Source organism: Taudactylus pleione, unplaced genomic scaffold (genome assembly GCF_031769625.1).
Source record: "Taudactylus pleione unplaced genomic scaffold, aTauple2 ptg000172l, whole genome shotgun sequence".
Classification (NCBI taxonomy): domain Eukaryota; kingdom Metazoa; phylum Chordata; class Amphibia; order Anura; family Myobatrachidae; genus Taudactylus; species Taudactylus pleione.
In genome coordinates this window covers 9,950,250-9,965,715 of record NW_028284574.1, presented here as the reverse complement: position 1 = coordinate 9,965,715, position 15,466 = coordinate 9,950,250, and the positions used below count along the sequence as shown (strand labels likewise).

The following is a 15,466-nucleotide window of genomic DNA, read 5'->3' as shown; positions in this document are numbered from 1 at the left end:
GATCGGGATTTCCAGCGCTGTCGGGCTTCCGCTGCTTCTAACTCTGCTCTTGTCGGGCTGCCTCTGACGAGAATCGAACCGCCAGCCATGTGGCCGGCGGTATTTCATACCCATTCCCTGCAGCCTGACCCTAACCGTCCCCTCCTGCAGCGTAACTCTAACCCTCCCCCTAGTGCCTAAACCCTAAACCTAACCCTAATACTCACCGTCTGGATCACAGCCGTCGGGATTCTGGAGCTGGGATTCTGACTGCTGTCGGGATTCCGGTGCCGAGATGCAGACTACATCCTGCTTAAAAAAGTTGCTACTGCGCATGTGCAACCTGGTTTTGCATTGTGAAAATGCCTGCTTTGAAACTTGCTGATAAATTGACGTGACCTCTAGACTTTGCAAATCTCGCACCCTGTTACACCCTTTGTATTTATTACAGTTCTTTTATATACTGTCAATAGGATGCAAATTACATATTAGCAATCAAACCCATGACATCAGCACTGTGCAACAGTAATGCTGGCCACTGTGCCGCTGTGGTTCCTATTATTTAAGTCACCTTGAAGGCAATATGTGTTTCTATCATTCCTTATATTAGGTTCCTGGTTATTTCTATACTGTGTATGTGCCAATCTCTTGGAACATGGCGGAACACCAGAGAGGTAAGTATACTAGATGGCTATAGGGGGTGCGGTGTGGCCCCCCTGGACCCAGGGGCCCATGTGCACTGCACTCTCTGCACCCACGATGCTGCAATTATAAGCTGCACAGGGTGAAAATAAGACACTAGCTTATAACGTAAAATAAAAGAACAATACAACCTCACATGCACTAAGAATGGTTCAAACCAGACGGCACAAAGTCCTTACAGGGAATGTTCAGATGGTTCCAGTATGATCATCCATAACATAAAATAAAAATAGCGTAATACAGTCATGTACAAGTACAAAAAAACCCAGAGAAGTGTTTATGTAGTAAAAAGATGGTGTATATGAGTCCTCTCCCAGCCTCAGGTAATCCCAAACTTCGTAGGAATCACCCAGGTGTGAGTAGATAAGGTGCTGTGTAAAATCCTTCCACGTAGGCTATAATATAGTATAGAAATATAAAGTTTTATTGACAAATTATGAAAAAATTGCCATACCATCGATGGAAATGTACTGATCCCACTGCTCTTGGAAGATGGAACAGGTCAGTCAAGGTAGGTTGGTATAATATATGGAATGGTAAGAGCACCGCATCAAAGAAATAAAGACACTCTTCAACACGTTTTGATGCACTGCAGCGCCTTTTTCAAGATAAGTGTCTTTCTAAAACAGTATAAGCAAATACATATACATGTATACATATAAATACCATATAAAAAGTGGTAAACAGTAGTAAAAGTGGTAAACAGTATAAGTAAATATTTGTACATTGTATTCATAAACATATCTTGGCATATACAAAGCTTTTAATAAAAACTTTAAAGAAGAACACTTAATCGGATAGTGTAAACCTTCATAAAAATACATCGCAGAAATATTTACTGTGATAAAACTTGCTTAAAAGTACATCTAGGACATGCAGTATGGTGGGAAATTTAGAATTCACTGCTCTCCTATTATATAGAATAATATAATTATAAGTACGTCCAAAACATGAAATAACTAGAAAAGGATGGGAAGTCATTTGCACAGCCACCATTTTGTCCACATTGGATAACGTTTTATACAAAAGTGATGTTAGGACCATGGTGCATTGCGCAGCTAGAGACGGTTGCTAAGCGACCATTTACATGCTATTTGTTACCCATTATAGATAAACCACTTATTTCACTGCAGCAATAAGGCCAGGTGAAAGTTATCTCTAGAGGAGAGAAAACACACAGAGACACTACAATTTTTCTTTACTGCGATCGCAGTGGGATCTAATAGATAATTTGCGGCAAAACACTATTTTTGCTCATTATGATAAGCAGCAATAAAATGTGTTTATCATCACTTTTGGCAAGATCTTGAAATATAGGTTTCTTCTTCAGGGACCCACAGGAATACCTTGGGGTGTAGGTGGTAGTTAGGACCGGACATCATACAGTTAAAGCTTTCAGCTCCCAGGATGCTCTGGTCCTCTCCCCTATACCCTGCCCCCGAGCCTGAGGCAAATCAGTTTTGTGTGGTGTCTGGCTGGAGTCGGTTCACCTTTTTATACAGGAGGCTGCCTTATGCAGCTCAAAGCTTTATTTTATGATTTATCTCTTTTTTACAACTGAGCATGCAGCATCAGACTGTTCTTTGGAAGTCTGTGGTGCCGCTCCATTGCCAACTGTGTGCAAATCATGATGATTTCGGTGGGATCCCGGGGACCTGGCTAGCTGGCCCCACGGGATGCCCTAGACTTCAGCCCGGACATCAGGGGACAGGTAAGGCGGGTCATCGCTGAGTGTGCACACTGGCCCCATCTGCGTGATTCACTAGATCACCAGGGTACAGAGGTGTGTGAAAACTGGGTCCCGGTGGTCAAAAATCAGCATGGAGAGGTCAGCCTTCCCCTTTAAAGCGGCCCCTCAGCTCAGGGCGGGCGCCCTTCCTATGAGGTCTGGTCATCCTGAACTGCATTTGTCAGAGGACCACGCTCCCTCTGAGAGCTGCGGTGCCCATTTTCTATACAGTGACAGCCACAGCATACTTGCCGACTATCTGGCTGCTCCTTCCGGGAGGGAGCAGCCAGATCAGCAGGGCAGGGGTGTAACCGGCAAAAGGGCGCGTGGTAATGTAATACTCGGCAGAGCCAGGCTTAAGCTCCGCCCCCGTAATTAAGCCCTGCCTCCCGGTGACATCATCTGTCAATCACCAGGAGGACAGGAGGAAGCAGGCTGCAAAGGGGGCATGGCCTCACGGGGAAAAGGGGGCCTGGCCTCGCGGGAGCGTGAAAAAGCTCCTTAGTGAGAAGAAGGGTGGCCATTTTAGGCTGGGGCTGCGGGACGGGAGGAGGGAGGTCCCGCGGTTCCCTGAGGTTCAGGGGAGGGAGCATGGCTGCTGCCATGAGCCACATCTCATATGTACAGGGGAATGCCCCTGTAATGCAGAAAGGGGCCCCCTGCAAGAAGCCCCTAGGCTATAAGGGATCTTGGAAGTCCCTGGATACAGACAAGGGGGGGAGTCACCCTTTCCCACAGTCCTGCAAGGGAGCTGCTGTATGAGGAGCAGCACTATTGATAATGAGACTCCCTTATTAGAAGAGGATTGGGGAGTGCTGCAGAGGTAGCAGCTGGAGCCAGAGTGCCTGTTCAGTGAGGAAGTCACTGCAGAGGATCTCAGGGGAAGTGCTGCCTGATGCCACAGTGGAGGATGAGAGATCTCCTGTGAAGAGACAGCCCATGTGATGAGAGGGTGAGTGTCTGTGATGCATAATGCTGGATCCCTGGTTAATAGCCCCTGGAGAAGTGCCCCATAGTAAGGGAGGGCTCAGTGCAAAATGGCAGTGTGGCTAGAGGGGAGTCCTATAGAAGAATCCTTTGTAACCATGTGCTGAAGTAGAGAAGCCCAGCAGTGAAAGGGTTAAGTTGCCAGCATGTCAGATGAAAGGTCCCTGGATAGTGGGACTTGTACTAAAGGCAGATTCCTGGGATATACAGGACGTTAGTATGCCTGAAGAAGGTGTATGCAGGGTGATTGAAGGAGAGAGGGTCCCTGTGTAATGGGATGTGCCGCACGTTCGCAGTCTCTCGTGAGGATAGAGACGAGTGCGATGAACTTCGTATCTGGAGTCCCCTGTATGCTGTATGAAGTTTTTGTTGGACTGACATGCGTAGAACTACTGAGCCCAGCAACACCGGGTATGTGCTACTATTTCACTGCTGTGTCATATGTTTAAGTCTGCGCTGGAGGTGTTCATTTGGAGTGGAACGTAACATCTTCTGAAACCATTAAGCGTAAAATACAGCATTTACCATCTGCTGCAAGAATTGTGCTGGAGGAAGTTGTCGAAGTAGAGCTTGTAACCGTTACGCTTACTGTGCTGGAGGATATGGAGGAGTGTAAATAAAGTTTTCCTGTTATTGCCTCATGAGATGGTCTGGCGCCCAACATTTCTTTATTGCACTGCACCTGTTGTCCACATGTGTTCCCTCCATCAGGTACTTTGTGCTAAGCACCCGAGTATTCGGGGGCCCTGCTGGTCCTGGATGCCATACCCACGCCATAGCCGGAACAAAGAAGAGTCACCGTGAAGAGGTCAGAGACAGTATTCAGGTACTTCATGTAAGTGTACCACAGTACCAGTAGGGTTTCACAGTTGGGCAGGCAGATGTCATTTGCAGGCATTACGGGGGCGGGGCCACGCGATCGCGTCATTTTGGCCCCGACCCTGCTACATAATGCCAATAAAACAGGCCTTCCCCGCTACGGGGTGTTTTTTTTCAGGTATTCGCGGGGGGGTCGGAGGCAGTCAGGAGGCTTGCCTGCCTTTCCAGGGGGCCAGGAGCTGCACCCGTTTATCGGAGGCTCCCGGCCGAATCGGGAGGGTAGGCAACCCTGAGCCACAGCTGTTCCTGGGGAAACGCTGGGTCCGGTCCCTCTACATAGCTCTCCCTGGAGCCAGGTTATGTAGCGCTACAGCCTACCAGAAGTTGAGTCCCTGCACATAGATTCTGTGTAGTTGAAAGTGGTGCTCACATTACAGTATAGAGGTTTATGCATTGTATGTGACTTACTGCTAGCGCTGTTGTATGTACTTATACTCAATCTGTCAGTTTATGCCTGTCCCTTTCATTTTCTCTTTCTGAAACCTTGGCATACCGGTGTATTGGGGGTTTATGCAGTGGCGGAATTCCTGGAGACAATGGAGTCATTTGCCGCCGGGCGCCAGCCTCGAAGGGGGCACCTGGCTCCATTGTCACCCGGCCATTCCGGGCACTGCTGAGGAGGCGCTGCATGGAGAAGGAACGCCGCTGAGCTCCAGCTTCTGGGTCCCGCAGTGCACTATGGGAATGACGTCATTCTCATAGTTCCAAGGAGCGGGCGCCGGGGACGGACGGAAGCAGGCACTGGAGCGGGGTTAAGGTAAGTATTGTGTTGTGTGCACGCATGGGGGGGGAGCTTACTATTGCGGGCACTACAGGGAGCTTTACAGGGGCCTTACTACTGGGGGCATCATATGGGAGCACTACAGGGGCACTATTGGGAGCACTACAACTGGGGGTACTACAGGGGCCATTACTTCTGGGGAATTGCAGGGAGCATTACTACTGGGGGCACTACAAGGGCATTACAACTGGGGGCACTACAGGGGCTCTTATTACTGAGGGCACTGCAGGGGGCATTACTACTGGGGGTGCTACTACAGGGGGCATTATTTTTAAGGGCATTACTATTGGGGGCACTACAAGGAGCTTTACAGGGGCCTTACTACTTGGGGCATCATATGGGAGCACTACAGGGGCACTACAGGGGCCCTTACTACTGGGGGCACTTCAAGGGGCATTACTACTGGGGCACTGCAGGGAGCATTACTACTGGGGGCACTACAAGGGCATTACAACTGGGGGCACTACAGGGGCTCTTACTACTAATGGCACTGCAGGGGGCATTACTACTGGTGGCACTACTACAGGGGGCATTACTTTTAAGGGCATTATTACCAAGGGCATTACTACAAGGGGCATTAATACTACTGGGGGGACTGCATAGGGGGACCACTACTGGGGACACTGTATAAGGGGCACTGCATAGGGGGACCACTACTCAGGGCACTGTATATGGGGCACTGCAAATGGGGACCACTACTGGGGCACTGCATAGGGGGACCACTACTGGGGGCACTGCATAGGGGGACCACTATTGGAGGCACTGCATTTGGGGACCATTACTGGGGGGCACTACATAGGGGGACCACTACTGGGGGCACTGTATAATAGGAACTGCAGAGGGGGGCGGCGGCAGCTGGGGCTGGCACAGGTGCTGGGGGGTGGTAAATTTTAATTTGGGGGGTTGGGGGGGCACCAACATTTATCTTGCCCCCAGGCACATGGGATGAAGTTACGCCAGTGGGTTTATGTACTTCACTCTGAGGTAATCAGCGGTGAAGACAGTCACTGTATCATTAACCTGGGCTGTCATGTCCTGCAGTTTTTCTATAAACACTGGCAGGATCTCTGTACTGCTCACGCACTCATATATTTGATCCACTGTACATGCATTCAGTTACCTATTGCCCAGTGCCATAGCATGTGTTACATATAATTGGTGTATACTGTTCCATACTTGAACTGTAATTTGCTCAGTACCATATTGTATGTTTCTGTACTACAGTTATGTCTAACAAGGGCAAGAGTACAGCTTGCACCTGTTGCGCTCACATGCAAATCTTGTGCTGCTGGCTTAACTTGGTTCAGGATGGCCTTTGTGCTAACTGTTATTCTGCACCAGGTCAATCAGCTCCATTAAAGCCTGCACGGGAGCCTCCCTGGGCTTCCTTTTCACAAGCGCTGGCCTCCATTGCAGACCACCTGGCTGTCCCTGCTGTAATTCCCCCTATGGAACTGCCACAGCAGGTACAGACATTGCAGGTACCTCCTATTCCACCTCCGTGGGTTGATATCCTCACTGCTGAGTCTGGCAGCTATGGCTACGACCTTCAGACTATGCTGCAGGGGGATATCCTCATACCTGGTAGATCTGCCAAGCGTCCTGTGTTATCTTCACAGTCTACGCACCTCACGGAAAACAGAGGTATCTTCAGAGGCAGATGAGGATGAAGGCTCTACTGCTGAGTCCCTCACTAGAGAGGATGGGCTTCAATCCAATATGAACATGCCACCCTTGGTGCGGGTGGTCAGGTCTGTTCTTCAAATTGAAGATGACGAACCTGCCCCTAAATCCAAAGACTCAGTGTTTTAACGACAAGAGGTGGTTGTGGCTGAGTTCCCTCTCTCGGACCAGTTAGCTGAACACATGGCGGCAGCTTGGCAAACACCGGGTAAGAAGTTTCAGCCACAAAAGCAGTTGCATAAGTATTACCCTTTGCCTACCGCTCATTGTGGGAAACCCCTCCAGCAGTGGACTCCCATATTACCAGATTGGTTAAATCCTCTACGTTTCCTATTCATACAGCTTCCTCATGGAAGGATCCTACAGATAGGAAGATGAATACAGCTCTGAAATCTGTATACTTTCTTTCAGGTGCAATTGCTTGCCCTACCATGGCTATTGCCTGGGTGGCTAAGGCAATTGAGAGCTGGGTAGACACCTTAGAGGACTCTCTCTCTCTCTGGATACCTCCCGACATCAGATGGCATGCATGCAGCAATATATATTGGAGAAGAAACCTTGGATGCTAGTCTGCCAGCATCCAGAGCATCAGCTACATCAGTGTCTGCTCACCACACCCTCTGGTTACGGTCTTGGAAGGCAGATGCAGACTCCAGAAAGGCCTTAGAATTTTTGTCATATACGGGTGACATTCTCTTAGGCCCTGAATTGGATAAAATTGCGACCAACTAAAACTGCCTTTCTGCCTTCAGCAACTACTCCAAAACCCAGGACTACATCCTTTCGGTCCTTTCGTCCCCAAAGAAGATCTAAGGGTCAGTCGTTTCCTAGATGCTCAGCTTCCGCTTAGGCAATGAAGCTGAGTAGCAAGCAGGCCTGGGCCGCCAGACGCCCAGCAGCCAAGTCTGATGACAAGCCCTCTTCCTGATGGGTTGGGCCTCCCCCTGGGAGATCCCAGAGTGGATGGCTGGCTTCAAGTCACCCAAATCTGGCATCAGACCACCATAGATGCATGGGTGCAAAAAGTGGTCTCTCACAGGTATGTACTCTCATTCCTAAGAAGGCCTCCCCTCCAATTCTTTTACACAGGGCCCCCAGTGGACTCAGACAAGGCCAGGCTTCTACAAAATGGCATTCAGTCCTTGCTGCTAGTGAGGGTAATAGTGCCAGTTCCACCCTCTCATTGGGGGAACAGTTACTATTCTACCCTGTTCCTGGTGAAGAAACCCATAAGGTCTTATTGACATATTCTGAATCTCAAGTCCCTGAACAAGTTTGTCAAGGTGCCAAGATTTTGGATGGAAACTCTACGGTCACTTGTTCTGGCTATGGGGATTTTATGGTTTCTCTGGACATTCAGACGCATACCTACATGTGCCTATAGCACCATCTCATCAAAAATACCTGTGTCTTGCTGTTCTACAGCAATATTTTCAGTTCCAGGCTCTTCCCTTTGGACTGGCTACTGCTCCACAGGTATTTACCAAAGTTATGGCTATTATTTACAATTGTAAAGTGCAACGGAATATGTTGTGCTATATAAGAAACTGTTAATAAACTGTAAATAATATATTATGGCTGCCCACCTGCGGGGTCAGGGAGTCAGATTACTACCATACCTGGATGACCTGCTGCTCCTGGCAAGGTCTCCAGAGATTTTCCAACGACATCTACAGATAACCATTACCTGTCTACAAAAGCACGATTGGTTGATCAATTGGAAGAAGTCCTCCCTAAATCCGTCACAGCGTATGGTTCATCTGGGAGCTGTGCTGGATTCTCAAACACAGAGAATCTTCCTGATGGAGGACAAGATTGCTACACTTCAAACATGCCTTTGCAGGTTCCTCCGCAACCGCCGGGTGTCTATTCCTGCGGCTATGCAGATTCTGGGATCCATGGTATCCACCTTCAACATGGTGGAATATGCCCAGTTCCACTCCAAGCCACTACAATACCTGATTCAATCCAGATGGAACGGGTTCCCTCAGAGGATCAGATTCGAGGCAATGATTATCTCTCCACAGATTCAGCTGTCTCTTTCTTGGTGGCTACAGACGTCCCACCTGACCAAAGGCGCCCCTTTTGGATTCCGGATTGGATTCTCCTCACAACAGACGCCAATCTCCGAGGATGGGGCACAGTGCCAGGTCAAAACTCCTTTCAGAGTTGTTGGACGTTAGAGGAGTCATCTCTGCCAATTAATGTATTGGAACTCAGCAATCTACAGACCCCTCATTTAAGCTCACGATATTCTCCAGGGCGAACCTGTACAGGTACAGTCCGACAACGCCACGGCGGTGGCTTACATAAATCACCAGGGAGCCACTCGCAGTTGGGCGGCTATGGCAGAAGTGGCACGCACTCTCGCATGGGCCGAGGGATACATCCCGGCCATCTTCGCGGTGTTCAATCCGGGAGTACTAAATTGGAAAGCGGACTTCTTCAGTCGTCATGACGTGCATGCAGGGGAATGGTCTCTCCACCCAGATGTCTATCAACTCCTAGTGGACAAATGGGGCCTACCAGAGGTGACCTCATGGCCTCCCTACACAATCGTAAGATACTGGTGTACGGGTCCAAAACAAGGGATGCTGAAGCAGCCTTCAAAGACACATTGTCAGTACAGTGGACCTTTCCTCCAGTTTCCTTGCTTCCTCGAGTTCTTCGGAAGTTCAAGCAAAATGGAGGCAATCTCCTACTGACGGCACCAGCTTGGCCGAGACGGCATTGGTACTCAGATCTTCTGAGCCTCTCCATAGACACGCAGTAACTGCTTCCTCAATGGCCGGACCTGTTATCTCAGGGTCCCTGCCTCCACCCAGACCTTGGTCAGCTGTCTTTGATGGTGTGGCTCTTGAGACATCCCTCCTAAAGTCAAAGGGTTTCTCTCGCTCTGTGGTTCAGACTATGCTCAGGGCCCGTAAGCTTGCCTCTGCGCATATTTATCACAGAGTGTGGAATACCTATATTCAATGGTGCACCACTAAGAGTTATGACCCTCAGGCGTTTTGGGTCTCTAGAGACATGGACTTCCTTCAAGCTGGATTGGACCAAGGATTCCATCTTAGTTCATTGAAAGTGTAGGCCTCTGCCATGTCCATGGTTGCAGCTAAAAAATGCTGCCATGATGGATGTTCACACAATCTTTAAGGGTGTCCTCAGCATACAACCTCCCTTTGTTCCTCCAGTGACTCCATGGGATTTGTCAGTAGTTCTCCAGGTCCTTCAGAGTCCTCCGTTGGAGCCTTTGGATTCTGTGGACTTCAAGTGGCTCACGGCTAAGACTCTGTTTCTTCTGGCTATAGCATCGGCCAGAAGGGTGTCAGATTTAAGGGCGCTTTCCTGTCGCTCCCCATTTCTGATTTTTCATCAGGACAGGACTGTTCTTCGGACTCTACCTGGATTTCTTCCAAAGGTGGTATCCAGATTCCATATAAATGAGGAAATTGTGGTTCTGGCCTTTCAGTCTTCTGACCTTTTGGCAGGTGAGGCCTCATTGGATGTGGTCCATGCTCTGAAGATCTATCTATGTAGCTCGGACTGCTTCTGTCAGGAAATCAGACTCTTTCTTTGTCCTTTATGGTTTTCACAAGAAGGGCTGGCCTGCCAACAAACAGACTCTGGCCAGGTGGATTCGAATGACTATCTCACAGGCCTATACCCAGGCAGACCTTACTGTGCTGGCCTCTGTCACTGCTCATTCCACTAGCTCTTGTGGGCAGCATGATGTGGCGCCTCAGCTGAACAGCTTTGTAAGATGGCCAAGTGGTCTTCTGTCCACACCTTTCTCAGGTTCTATGCCTTTGATACCTTTGCCTCTCAGAATGCTTCCTTTGGGTGCAGGAATCTCCTGTTTGCTAAAACTTACCTTTGTTAACTCTCTTTCTTCGAAGTCCATAGGGTCCACAGGGCGTCTGCCCTGACGCACCTGGCTGCTATGGATTGTGCTTCTGGTCACCGGTTTCCCATCTCCTATCTGTGAGAGTGTGATTCTTCTGTGTGCCACTCTTCCTTCTCTCCTATCCTCCTCCAGCCTCAAGCTTGATAACAAACTGATTTGCCTCAGGCTTGGGGGCAGGGTATAGGGGAGAGGATTGGAGCATCCTAGGAGCTGAAAACTTTAACTGTATGGTGTCCGGTTCTAACTACCACCTACTCCCCAAGGTATCACTGTGGACCCTATGGACTTCGAAGAAAGAGAGTTAAGTTTTACCATAACTCTCATTTTCTTAATCTTATTTAGTTGAAACTCCTGTGTTAGGCTAGGTAAGCACTGGCACCTACCGTGTAATTATATACAAATTTAATATGTATTAGGCTGCAGATAGATGCGTTTCGTAAGATTTTGTAAATGCAATGAAACTGCTTTCTTAAACAACACCTTTCAGATTTGTACCCACAGTTAAATATCTCACATTTTTTTTTGCCCATAAGGCAGAAGAGGTGGTATTAGAGATATGAGAAAATATGATCCGATAATCCTTTGCGTTTTCTCTTATATTCGTCAGCACATTTAATAAGTAGTTGAGCATTCTGATTCCTGTACTGAAAGCAAATACTTTGCAAAGTATAACCCCAAAAGAAAGTCTCTTTGTTACATTGAAGTATGTCCAAGCACCTCTTCCTGTAAAGTTTCCTCTTCAAGTAGTATGACCTTATGCATTTTGCTACCACGTTATCAGCCAGTATTATGGAACATTCTTATTTGTGGTGTGTGTTCGAGAAGGGATTATTTCAAACTGCACAGCAAACACACACATAAATACTGTAGAAAACTGGTAGTGAAATTATACACTGAGTGGCAAAATTATCATAATCACCAGGCAATTTTATGCAAAGCAGCTATTCCGCAACTAATGCTGACATAGGATGTTTGAATCTGTATAGTGCTGGGTACACACTTGCCATAATATCGTTCGTTTGATCGACGAACTATATATTACCAGTTTATTTGCAGGTGTGTACACCCGATATGTCTGTGTAGAACGCAGTTGCTAAATAGTATACAGAGAGGACCAGTAGACAAAAAACTGAGGGGATCATTCAGACCCGCTCGCGAGCAGCAGTACGCTCGCAAGTGGGTCGATGTTCCCCACTGCGCATGCGCACGACGGAGGGAGTTCCGTCGTGCGCATGCGCGAGACCCGGGGAGCGACGGGCTTTCCATCGCTCAGGGTCTCGCACCAAAGGGGGCGTGCTGTCGATGTTGATTGACAGCACGCCCCCTTTGGTGGGCATGCCGGGGGCGTGGCTGCCAGACGGAGGCGTTCCCATGGGAACACCTACCGTCTGAAGCCGGCCCCACTGACATCACTAGTGATGTCAGTGGGAGTGATTTTGGCTCTGATAGAGCCGAAATCACTCCAGGGCTTGTGGCAGGGAGACCCTACCGCAGGGTCGTTGTCGCAAGTCTGATGGTCAAGACCATTGTGACCATCTTGTTGGCCGCTCGCATATGCTGTGGGTGGTCATTGTGGCTGGTGGAGGCATTGTTATATGATGGGGCATGTTTTCATAGGAGTGTCTGAGCCATTTGATTTGTGTGGACAGTTAGTGCAGTCCATGCCTGGAAGAATTATTCAGGGCCAAAGGAGGTTCAACAAAGGGCCTGATTCAGCATGGATCGCTATTGTGATAGTGTATACAGATAGCCGTTTGTTGCATACTGCACATGTGTATGCACCGCAATGCACGTGTGAGTTAGTATTGCAATTGCTCTGTGATCACTCGCAGATACAAAGCCATTGCAGACAGAGGAATGGGACGTCAGCGTTTGGGGGTGGTGACATGGGAGTGGTCAAAGAAACACAGGCATGCCAGTCCGTTTGAACGCCGTTGCATGGGAGTGCATACATTTGCCACTGCAATGGCATATGCAGCTTGAGTACTCCATGCGTGCGACAAGGTTAGCAATTTCTGAGTATGGTCAGACCTGTTGTAATTGTTCATTAGGGGCCGATGTTACTTGATGTTCCTGATGTATACGCAGGATTGCAAATATTATGGATGTGCGAAAGCGATAGTGGGTGTTTCTATAATAGCTTTGCGATTGGAGTCATTAGCATATTTTCACAGCAGAAATCGCAGCTGCGATTAATGAATCAGAACCAAAATACCCATCATTTGCTGGGTCGCTAGATATTATGCAGACTATTTTTTCCTCTCTCTTCCCCCACCTTTCTCATCTCTATTCCCCTATTCATCCTCCTATTCCTCCTGTGTTCCCCAATTATTTCCCCTATTTCTCTCATGTCCCTCTATCCTTCTCTATTCCTACTGTCTCTTCGTAATTTTGCCTCTATTCCTCCCCTCTCCCCCTATTCCTCCCTCTCCCCCATTCTTGGCCCTCTTCCTCCCGTCTCCCCCATTCTTGGCCCACTTCTTCCTGCCTCCCCCTATTCTTCCTATTCCTCCTATCTACCCTAGTTTGGCTCTATTCCTCACATCGGCCCCTATAACTCCCAACTCCCCCTGTTCCATATGTCTCCCCTATTTCTCAAGTCTCCTACTATTCCTCCCATCTTTCCCTATTCCTCATATTCTCCCCCTATTAATTCTCCTATCCCCTTTTAACTAGGGACTCCCTTCATCTCTATTGTACAACTGCTAGATAGAAATTAAGCCCATTATATATTAGATTATAACTGATCAGTAGGTTGGTACAAAAAGAAGATTCCATATAATGAGTTTCCATGTAATATGGTTGAGCAGGAGGTCTTAGGTCAATAAACAGCTATTACACATGAAATATTATGGAGACAATATAGGGCCCCCCAGCAAGTGCATGCTAGTGAAATCAACAGTTATGAAACATCTGAGTGTAAACAAGACAAATAGTTCCTCTGGTGGTAAAATAATCTGTGGAGGGCTTCCATTTCTCAGCTCTACAAGATTATGCAAACATAAATTCAACTTTTTAGTAGGTGGAGAGAAACTATTAAAACAAAAATTTCTGGGCTAGACTTTCTTCTAGACTATTCTTCTCCCAGTCAGTAAAGCAACCTATCAGTTGATTCAAAAGGTTTCATAATGGGCTTTGAGTCTGTGCATCAAAGGTATAATATAGGATCCCCACTTATTATTGGAGCAGTGCATGAATGATGGGGGCACCATCACAATTCATAACTGGCTTGCCTTGCAGCCATTCTCTTTGCATAACGGTGGCAACTTCTCCTGTACACATGCTGCGTCCCCTGGCTTCTGCTCCTCCTCTGAAGGAGGAAGCTGCTCAGGTCAAGTGTGATCTGTAGTTTCATTATTATTATTGCGGAGATACCGCTGATCTTTAAGAGACTGTCAAGGAATTATTAATTTTTTTTAATGGTTATAGGCTTTGACATTGCATATGTCTCATATTGCTTTTACTAATGTGGCTCTTTGTTTTAATTTATTGTAAGACATAACTGCATCTTTTTATGGATTAATTTGAATACATTTTAGATATTATTATAAATCATGTTATTATAATATACACACTGGTCTGCATATGCAATATTTAAGTAATCTAATCTATTAATTATTGTAAGGGTATTGCGTCCATATACCAAGAATTGTTTTATATTACGTATTGCATTTTGTATATATTCTGCTCATTTTCTGTCAGGCGCTCAACTCCTCTGCATCTCTCACTGCCACAGCTGTCTGTATTCCTTTCCACTGTAAGTGCCAATGCATGTCATCATAATCCCTCTGTGTGTCTTTGTGTGGTATCCCATGTGCTGGAGTGGGCACAGATAAGTTAGGTTTAGATCAGTGGTCTCCAACCTTAATTGGGATGGGAGCTAATTGGGAAAAATTAGATGTCTTGAAGAGCCACATTTTATTTTTGAAAACTAGAATCTGGCTAATAACCACATTTTTCATAGAAAAACAACAAAGCTGGAGCAAGACCCATGGAAGGACAGAGAAAACCAGAAACCCAACAGGTAACTAGTATGAAACCAGACAAGATGGACTCCAATGCAGAGATTTTATGGTTAGTAAAAATTGTATTTCCTTTTTCAACCATCTGGGGGATGCCGTTACCTATGGGATCTACCAGGGCAAGCCAATTTGATGGGGGGAGCGTTGGAACCGGCCGCTCAAATAATTTTTCGTCCAACACTAGCATCCCTCGCTCCAAATGTATGGAAGAGGTTAAAATTTGGTAAAAGTATGTACAGATGACCAGGTAGCTGCTCTGCACAGCTGCTCTACCATGGCCCCATGCAGCATAGCCCAAGAAACCCCGACAGCAAGAGTCGAGTGGGCCCGAATTGAAGCCAGAACCGTCACATTTGAAGACAAATATGCCTGCCGGATGGCAGAAGTGACCCCTCTAGCAATGGATCCTTTTGAGGCTGGTCAGCATTTTTTTGGTGCATCGGTCAACACTAACAAAGAATGTTGCGTTCCAAGTAAATGCGTAACACACGTACCATATCCAACAGTGCTAAAGAAGAAGCTTCACTAGTCACTGAAGCCTGGCGAAAGGTTGGAAGGATAATATCCTTGTTAATGTGGAAAGCCGATACCACTTTTTGATGAAAGGAAGGTTTAGTGCGTAAGACCACCCTATCCTCATGAAAAATGAGAAGAGGAGAGTTACAAGAAAAAGTCGCTAACTCAGATCCATGTGAAAAGTCTAGAACCAGGCTAGCGAGATCTTCTGCCAATGACAACCGCCCATTGTTCACTGATCCGGCAAATTCATTGTGGGTTCTCTGGGAGGAACGAATACTGCA

The 15,466-nt window shown here is 47.3% G+C and overlaps 1 protein-coding gene across 3 annotated transcripts in view; it reads left to right on the top strand.

Moving 5' to 3' along the window:
• LOC148521250 (uncharacterized) overlaps window positions 1-15,466 on the top strand; it is a 51,674-nt gene that overhangs the window by 11,018 nt on the left and 25,190 nt on the right. Inside the window, exon 2 of one of the 3 annotated variants that reach the window (XR_015878848.1) lies at window positions 14,609-14,668. The exons of 1 other annotated variant lie outside the window; for it this stretch is intronic. Coding sequence is in view for 1 of the 2 variants with exons in the window: in XM_088475444.1 (XP_088331570.1) it covers window positions 14,636-14,718 (83 nt within the window). In the remaining variant the exon portion in view is untranslated. Of the gene's footprint in view, window positions 1-14,608; window positions 14,719-15,466 lie in introns of all 3 variants that reach the window. One more of the 3 variants, XM_088475444.1, reaches the window with a different exon arrangement.